At 41.0% G+C, this 9,902-nt stretch overlaps 1 protein-coding gene across 2 annotated transcripts in view; it reads right to left on the reverse strand.

Moving 5' to 3' along the window:
* RORA (RAR related orphan receptor A) overlaps positions 1 to 9,902 on the reverse strand; it is a 133,235-nt gene that overhangs the window by 34,131 nt on the left and 89,202 nt on the right. For both annotated transcript variants that reach the window (XM_019504365.1, XM_019504364.1), the window contains exon 2: positions 2,292 to 2,377. In XM_019504365.1, the coding sequence (XP_019359910.1) occupies positions 2,292 to 2,377 (86 nt within the window). The remainder of the gene's footprint in view (positions 1 to 2,291; positions 2,378 to 9,902) is intronic.

Consider the following 9,902-nt stretch of genomic DNA (forward strand, 5'->3'; position numbering starts at 1 on the left):
CCCTTTCCACTGGAGAGGCAGATAAGTCAGCGGGGTGTGTGCACGATGCAGGGGTTTAATCAACCCTAAACTGAAGTGGTGTTTTTTAAAACCCACTGCTCCAAATTAGGGCCCCTGCTTCATCTACACATGCCCCACGAGGGGATCCATCATCATGCCACTTTCCAGGGGGAGTTTATTCCAGTCTGCAAGAGACCACTGAAAAAGCTGTCTCATGCACAGATCAGCTTTACCCTTACTCCAGAGTTCCACTATACATGAGGAGTGGTAGAGATAACCAGTCCTCACAGTGGAGTTTAGATATGCTGGACTGAAGCACCGGGCACACCTTAGAGGAAAAAAGTCAGCAGCTAGGATCTGGAACCAACTTGCAAGGGAGGTGGTGCTCGCTCCTACCCTGGGGGTCTTCAGCAGAAAGCTAGCTAATCACCTAGCCGGGGTCGTTTGGCCCCAGCATGCTTTTCTGCCAATGCCAGGGAGTTGGACTTGATGATCTGCTCAGCTCCCTTCCGACCCTACCAGCTATGAAAGGCAGAGACCTTGAACTTAACTGAACATGCTCTAGAAATCCAGTGCACAGAATAAAGCTGTTCGTGAGAAAGGACTTCTATTTCATATGCTTGCAAGCACTTGAAAGGCACTGACTAGGATTGATTGCATTTTTCTTGACTTCCTCTTTCACACAGAGTAAAAGAAACAGGTATCCTTAAGAACACAGACAAATCAGAGTACAGGAAATCTCGACCGGTTCTTTCTTTGCTTTGAAAAGGTAGATACCTTTATTTGTGGGGAGGGGGAAAAAAATCTTGCCCACTATTGTACCCAGTATGGACAGGGCAAGTAGTTGGCTTAGCCAACTGTTTTTAATTACTGAATGAAGGCGTGTGAGAGTGGAAAACCAGCATGTTTCTCACTGATGAGATTCTCTGTGGAACGGCTTTTCCAAAGCCACTGCAGAGATGGCATGCACTGTACGTACAACCAGCCCTGGCCCATTTGATCTTAGTAAGTCCTATCACTGAAGCAGTACATAGCCTGGGAAATCCTTGGTTTCCATGAAGATCTCTCACAAATCTTTCCAGACTGAAATATATGTCAAGTGAAAAAGGTAAATCCTGTAAAGGAAAGCCCGGTAGGAAAGCACAAGAGAACTCCCGCCTCTCCTTAACTACTGTAGCAGACATTGGGCCATTCATTGAGACTCCCTCCATAGGTTTGTCTAGCAGAGAGGCAAGAGACTCATCTTCAACAGCAGCTGTCGTGTCACCTGTGCCAGCAGGGGTTGCAGGTGAGAAACCTCGGAAAGAAACTGAGTCATCCATCTCAGCCTCTGAAGCGTGGATTAAAGGTAAAAAGCCTATCAGTGCCGGTCTTAGAGCAGCAGGTCTCATACGAGGACACAATGCCTAAACAGCAAAAAGGCTGCAGCATGAATGTGCAAACTATCTCATTACCAGGTCAGATGCATTGTTCTGAGCTTGTTTACATCCAAATTGGCCCATCTGTCAAGCAGCCAGGACCAAATTAAGCATTAACTCTGATTTAATATTCTATTGGAAGAGACTCACAGAGTGTTACAGCTGCTACTGAAATCCTAGTTTAGTGGAGCTATTGAAGATTCAGGTTCATAAGAAAAATCAAAGCCTAAACCTCATGAGGAAATGAATGGCCCTGTAATGAAAAAACACTACCAGCAGGAAGACTTCAATATCAAAGTATGAATCATATGACCCATACAATTTCTTCATACCATACTGTTTCCTATACAAGACAAAATATATGTACAAGTCAGTGCTGCAAGTTACAAATGCACATTTAAATTAAGATACTTAATAGCCTGAGATCTCCTGAACACCTTTCAATTAGGATGCTTAGAAGCTTAAAAGGGAGAGAAGGCACATAAAAAACAAACAAAAGCTCAAAAATGCCACATATCTCCAGAATCTATAAAACTGAGTCTTTGTAGCCTGCTGGAAATGATTCCTCTTTCTATACTTCTATTTATTAAGTATCAGTTTCACTGTGAGGGAACATGTAGGACCCAGAGCACAAGTGGAAGCCTCTGATTTTGAAAACCATCAAAGGACTTGGGGGGGGGGGGGGAAATCACAAAAGGGCCCCATTTAAAAACCAGATCAAAACATGGTGTTTTAATAATTTTTCAAGTAAAAGTTAGTCAATTCAACCGCCAAGCAAATTTTGAAATTTAATAAACGGGGAGAGGGAGGAATCAAAATTAAAGGCTAAACAAAGATGTCTTAAGCCTTTTTTTAAAAAAAAAAAAAGCTTACCTTGCAGCCTTCACATGTAATGACACCATAATGGATTCCTGATGATTTGTCTCCACAGATCTTGCATGGAATAATTTCAATTTGAGCTGCAACAGAAGCACACAACCAGTTAATTACATTTCCTTTTAAACACCTTATAAAAGCATTCCCTGATCAGCATTTGTACAGTGGAAACTAATAACCTGCTAAACATTATACCGCATTAACTATTCATTGCTGAACTGTGAGGATCCCCCTGGAGCCTTGGACTAAATTATAGCTGCTCGTTATATAATAGCTTTCGGGTTATTAAAATGGGTCATTTGAGAAGGTGTTTAAGAAACCACAAGAAGGCTAGAATCAGCATTTCAAATCCAAAAAAGGACAGGAGAGATCACATTTTGGCCAAAGAGATACTGAAAGGTTTCCCTTCAATCTACTTCCTTCAGAGTCATTACAAAAGGCCATAAAAGCTTGTCCTGGCTGAAAACCCAAGATATATGAACAAAACACTGTACACAGAAATGTTATAGGGCCATCTAATCTATAGTACAGACCAGTTCTAGAGAGTTAAATGCTGTAAATACTAGCAGTATTTTCAATTAAAGAATCAAAATGCATATAAAAGTGTTTGCATATTAATACCAGAGCTGAAGACTACTTAATATCCAGGCTGAAAATATGGGAGTCCTTTAACTGCCTTGCAGTTTATCTTCCCTTATCTCCCCTCTTCTTGAGAAGACGAGCTCTGTGAAAGCATTGCTTCTTTATCTTTGAGGTAAAACAGACTATTCCACCTTTTCTCTGAGCCTAATCTGCATAAAATGAACAGTTTCAAACAGGTGGTTTTACCACACCTTCAACTCTCCTATGAAATCTGAACTTTCATTTCTACCTAGGAGGACTTTTACAGTCTTTTCTCTTATGCCTGAAGAAGTGTGCTTTGTCCGCAAGCTTGCAAATAAAGATTTTTTTTGCAATAATTTAGCTGGTCTAATAAAAGATATCACTTCTACCATGAGTTCTGATTCTTGTTGCTTCTTTATCAAATTTTCTGCACAACAAGCTCATCAGAGTCAAGTTTACCATGCTATGTAGCTCTTCAAGCACATCTCTAAACCATGGGGTACCCATCTGGCCAAGCAGAAATGATGTGGAATGTGCATTAACAAAAAATCTGTTCTTCAGACATAATATACACATCCAACCCAATACTAAATTCCTTTTTTTAAAATGGCATTTGCCAAAAAGCTGTCAATTTATATACATTTTAACCAAAATTTCTGAGAAAGATTTGTGCAACTTGGTGGGACTAGCTTACCCTGACTTCCATTCAAACTTGATCTGACCTGCTCCACATAGGAGAATCTCACAGAAGCTGGTGAAGTTTCTCCAAGTATAATGGAAGCTCTTACCATGATTTACTTACTACCAGAAGAGTAGTTTAAGTCCAGTCAAACACTGCCTCTAGGAGACTTATTTATTTATTTTGGTAACTTCGTAGCTGTCCAGCATCAGATTAAGACTATGATATCACAAACTTCATCAAGTACCTCATCATAATGTCTCTGAGTACCTTAATATTATTCTCAACAAGGGTCCATATGGTAAATCTTTCTGTTTTCCAGACTAGGAACTGACTGTTCTCTGTACTGTTAAGCCCCACATACATTAAACTATGTTATGAAAATGCTTATTATTAAGCAAGAAGCATCTCTCAACTCCGCTCTCCACTCTACCTAAATGCAATCCTTCTAAGTGTTGGATCAGGCTTGATAAAGTATTTTGGCTGTAATGTCGTAAGTGAACATGCTGAAATCTGCTCGAAGCATGTGGCAAATGCATGTAAAGTGCAAAGAACAGAGCAGGTACTGAACAACACTGACTTGCCTCTGAACCAAACAGCAGCTAATATGCTCTGCTTATTAGCACCCAACAGTGATGTGACTACCTAGCTACATTACTGACACTTCTGCATCAGTGCTTCTCAAATATTTTCCTAGTATAGAATCAGTTGCATGTGGTGTCCTGTCTTGGACATCTCCTAATTCCTGATGTTAAATCCCATGCTTTCCCTGGAGAAATTCTAAATGGCTGAAATGAAAGTGTCATCATATTAGGACTCTTAAGGACACAGGTCCTTAGCCTCTGAAAAACCTCCTAATTTTACATTGCTGCTCAGCTCACACAATGGACATAAAGGGCAGGAAGCTACAAAAGAAAGAACCATTGCTGCATATTATTTTATTAACATTTAATGTACATTTATTTTATTAACATTTAATGTACATTAATTATTTACTAAAACAATTGCATACACAAGTGTTCATGAAAGAAGCTTTGCAACAGGAAACAGCATTATCCCCTCTTTACAAATAGAAAATAGAGGTGTAGATATTAAACAACTGCCCAAAGCTGCACAGAAATTCTGAGATCCATTTCTGAATCTCACCCCAAATCCCAGCTCAGCACTTCAAAGCAATATTTGCTGGTGTGCATCACCAACCCATTCTAACGCCTGTTGGAGGTCAATAGTAAGACATAAATAAATGGCAACAAATTTTTATTAGTCCATTTTTGTATATGTAATCACTACCTTTTTACTAGTAGAAACTGATGTAATAGTTTGTATATCATCATCATCAACAAAACATTAATTAAAATTCCTACCTGCAGTCTGTCTACAAAGTAGACATTTCTTTTCATACAGTTAAGCAACAGGATATCAGGAGCACATTTGTGAAGGGAACATAACCACCTCATAGCGCTGGCCCAATGCTAGTTTACCAAGACAATAAAGAGGCGTAATAATTATATTAATACATTGCATAGAACATCTAAGGCAGGGGTGAGAAAATATGGCTCACAGGCCGGATCCAGCCTGCCAAAATATTTGATCTGGCTTGCAGGTGGGCAACTGCCAACTCACTGGATCTGCCCACAGTGGGCCAGCAGTTCCAGCCACTGCGTTGTGCTGGATGGACAGGGGGACTGCTTTGGCCCAACAGCATCAGACATCAGCTGTGGACCCGGGTGGGGCTTCTCCTGCAGCAGGTGGGCGGTGGTGTCAGTTCTGGATGCCACAGGCAGGTTCAGGAGCCCAATGGCAGAACCTGCTGGCAGAGCCCACAGCTGACCTGCAGCCCTCCCAGAGCAATGGAAGATCCTGCCCAGAGCCTGACCCAAAATCTGCCAGAGGTGTCTGCCTTAGACCCATGCAGGAGCTGCTGCAGCAGCAGGTGGGCTGTAGCATCTCTCTCTGTCTCTTCTCTTCTTTCTCTCCCTTCCCCACCCCCTCCCTCCAGAACCTGGCCAAAGCTGAGCCATCACCTGCCTGGCAGGGCAGCAGCTCCTGCCTGGCTCCACACTTGAGTGTCAGGGCCCCTGGGAAACTGCAGCTTCAGCCAGGTTCTGGAGGAAGAGAGGGAAGGAGGGGAGGAGGGGAGGGGAGAGAGATGGATGCAGCCCTTGACAGGTCCCCAAAACTCATTAAGTGGCCCTCCATCTGAAATAATTGCCCGCCCCTGATCTAAGGCATAAGGAAGAAATGGTTAGATCCTGGCCCTGGTAACATCTACTGATTGTTCCAAGGGCACTAAATTAGTTATAACAACTTCAGAACTCCAGATTTCTAATAATCTTTAATACGCTTACATTCAATTACTGTACAGCATTTAATACCTCAACTCTTCACTTCTGAGCTACAATACAGTTGGACAAAACTCAGAAGCATAAATTGCTTGCCATAACCAATTGTATTATAAATTAATGCATGGAAAGACATCGGATCAATTACTGCTCTAAGTGGTTGCTTGTGCAAATGCACTCATTAAAATGGAATTCCTGTCACAAGTTCATACACCTTCTGTATTAAAGGGCAGAGATCCCTTATACTGAGAGAAGGCAAACTGTCAGTATGGAGACTATGCATTTTTCTTATATGAATTAAAATATGACTGTCCTATTTCTCATTTTTAACTCTGCTGTGCAAATATGTGCTTACTAAAATCTTGTTCATATGCAAACATGACACATGGGAAATATTTTGTGCATCAAGAATGTTACAGCTTGGTAGCATGCATTCCCAGACTTACTTAAAGCTTCCTTCACTATTAACGTTAATTGTGCCTGTTTAGTATTTACACATATTTATACAGTATATTTTTCTAGGTTACATAAAATACTGTAATTCATGTTTTAGGCTAGAATTAGCCTAAATTACAGTTTACAATTCCAGTCTCCCAGGGTGGTGCTCAGACTGATTTTGGTTCGTGCACGAACAAATTATTTCTTAACTATGAATTGGAGAAAAAATAAACTCTTGTGGTTGCTTAGAAACTGCTATAGATACCCAGGTGACAGATGTAGCTTGTATTACCAGATTAGAGGCCTAGGAATATTCAACGTTCTGGAAGAACAGTGGACCCGAATACTACTGAGAGCCCTGTGCAAGGAAGAGCACACGTTGGCCCCTCACGACACTGTATTGAAAAGATGCACTAGAACAGTAAATACAGGCGCAAACTAGCCACGCTCCACCAGCTGAGCAAGCCACCACAGAAATAACTTTTGAGAACAAGAAGTGGTCACTGAAGGTCTGAAGCAGTCCTGAACAGACACCCAACAGAGGCAGAAGAAACTCACTAGCCACAGGGGTCCAAACGATCCACTGTGACCTCCTGACCTCTATGGTACCTCTAAGGCCCGCTGTCACATGACAAAATGTCACACTTCAACGTATTATCCCTGTTAGACTCCTGGGAAGGGAAGTAAAGGGCTCCTTTACAGCTGGGGAATTTAAGTGCAGAAGATACTGACTTTAACAAGGTCACACAGGAAAGACAGTGGCAGAACAAGAATTCAAAAGTCTTGTAAGTAGTCATGATGGTGTCCTAGCCATTGGACCATCCTCCTCCTCTCCCAGATGTCATTATCTTGGTTCTCTTGCTGCAGGGTGGTCCAGTTCTTACTGGCACCTTTATAAGAAGCTTTAACAGAAGAATCCTCCCTTCATTTCCTCCCACTCTCTGCATCATTCCTTTCTACCTTCAATCTCAGAAGAGTTTCCCACAGCTTATCTGTCCAGGTACCCTCTCACCACCCCTCCCGAAACTCACTTCTTCAGGTAATCTCTCCTCACCCCACTTTCCCGCTAGCTCGTGCCTTATGTTTGAAGCGTAAGCTCTACAGAGCTGAAAAGCGCACCACTGCCATTTTCTGCATGCGCACTTCACCACTTACACACTTGCAGGCAGCGCAGCACAGTGCATGTCAACTCACATGCAGAGCAGACCCAATTAATTAAGTCTGCTCCAAAGCGTCAGATTTCCAGCACTTCACAGGACAAAAGGTACGTATATAAATGACCCTTCAGTCTAACTACCCTCCAATCCAACAAAGCACCTATGTGCCTTATTGATACGGGTAAGGAGCTGGTAAATTTTTCAGATGAACTTCCCCCTGCCCCCAGTGGAAAACAGGGTTTTTCAAAAACAAAGCTGTTCTTTTATTTGATAACATTTTTCATTTTCAAATTTTAAGAAAAAAAATCTTTTTCAAAACTACTTTAACCTCGTTTTTATTCCTGAATTTTCAGAAACATTCATCCAACTGGCAAAAGTTGGAAATAATTCAGTGTTTTAATATTAAAGAGGTAGAACATTTAAAGGGAAAAACACTGAAAAGTAAAAATTGACCCCACCTCCCACTTTTTTTTTTAATGTTACCCAACTAAAAAAAAAAATAATAACTGGAAACATTTAGACAACAGCTGGGTATCATTAGAAAGTGTTCTTGCCATTTCCTTTTGCCCACTTCCAGAATTCCTTATGGGAAAATTAGAATTTCTGGACAGAAAATTTTCAGGGATTTCCCCCATGCCTAGTTTTCCCAGTAGTAATGGCAATTAACTTCAGCACACACTCCAAATTTATTATTTATGCTCCACCAAACTAAGGTGGGTTGAAAAATTTGTTGAACTGGACCCAACATTTCAGTCCTGTAAGATACTAAGCAACTTGCCTCTGATCCAGCAAAACTCCTAAGCACATGCTGAACTTCAAGCACGTGGAGCAGTTCCATTTAATTCAGTGGGAGCGGCTTAAATTTCTGGTCAAGGCTATGTAGGGCATGCACAGAAGTGTAAGGAACTGGACCTAGATCTTCAGAGACCTGCACCCATGCTTTAACAACAAAAGTCACACTTCCTCATTATATAGTAAATGTTAAAGACCCAAGTTGCATGTTTTTCACTTTCCAGGTTGTGCAACATTTCACAACCCATTCATCTATGCACAAGGCTTTGAAGTAAACATTTTATATAACCCAGATAACCTGCTTCTGAAAGCCTACAATTTGTGCCAAACATCATTGCTACTGCTGTTTATAAGTATATTGATTAAATTACCAGTCATACATAATCACTGACATTCATACACATTCACTGACAAACAAGGATACCACGTGTAATGTGGTATTTAAGGCAACAGAAGATCTGCTCACAAACTGAATTAACATAGAACAATTTTACTATATAATATTCTAATCTCCCTGCATTTTCAGCTTCATTACCTAAATAATTTACTCTGTCATGTACCCTAAGTAATTCAAGCTGGCTGCAAATTACTCTCCTCTTAACACCTGCAGTTCACAAATACTGCAATTCCAATAAACCAAAACCTACTGGCAGCACAATCCCACTCATATTTTAAAGTTACATTAATTAATCTGCCTCTTCATATACATGGAAGTATTTTAAACCTCACCCATCCCTGGCCTGCAAAAATGGCTGGAACATTTTTTAAAAAGTGCATGGCATTTGTTTTGACCGAGATCTGCTGAACCACAGTCTGCTCAGCTGCTAGTTATATTGTAAGCACCGTGAGCCAGAGACCAGATTTTGTTCAGCATATAGCACCCCCCTGTTGTGGTGTTTGGGCTTACAACTGGAACTTCTGCGTGCTAAGACAACGCAAGTTATGATAATACAACTTGGGCTGCTTCAATATCCTTTGAAGTCCTTGGGTGTGGTACATGGGTGGAACAGAAAGCAGAATACAGGCAACAAAGCTTTAATTAAAAACAAAATGAGTGACGCCTCCGAGACAGAATGCTGTACTGTCCTGTCTAATCTCATGCCTGAGCATTGCTAGACCCCTCTCAGACTGTTGCTTGGCACTGTGCAACATTACATACCATTAAGAAATTATCAAGCAGCTGAGATGGTAAACATTCTGGTGCATGTTTTTAGAAATCCTTTTTCCTGCTGACACAATATGAGCCCGCAAGATTAACTGCTAGTGAAAATCTAAGCACTTCCACTTCTATTGCCTGATTTGAGTATGTCAAAGAAAACACATGCTCTTCCACTTGGGTTCTGATATACCTCCTTATCCATTCACTGCTCTACAGTAGACCATGGGATGCTAATACCAAATTTAATTTAAAAGAGTTTAAGGTACGTTACTGCATTAAGGAATTAGTTCCAAAATAGTCATTTTAACTCGCAGTAAATGCAGACTGTATGAAAAACAAAAATTATCTGGATTCCACAAGACATATTTATACTGTTTTTAAATGTGGTTTTGTCTTTCGGGGGGGGGGGGGGGGGGGGGGGGTTTTTGGGGGTTTTTT

Source organism: Gavialis gangeticus, unplaced genomic scaffold, assembly GCF_001723915.1.
Source record: "Gavialis gangeticus isolate Ggan-Ray unplaced genomic scaffold, GavGan_comp1, whole genome shotgun sequence".
Classification (NCBI taxonomy): domain Eukaryota; kingdom Metazoa; phylum Chordata; order Crocodylia; family Gavialidae; genus Gavialis; species Gavialis gangeticus.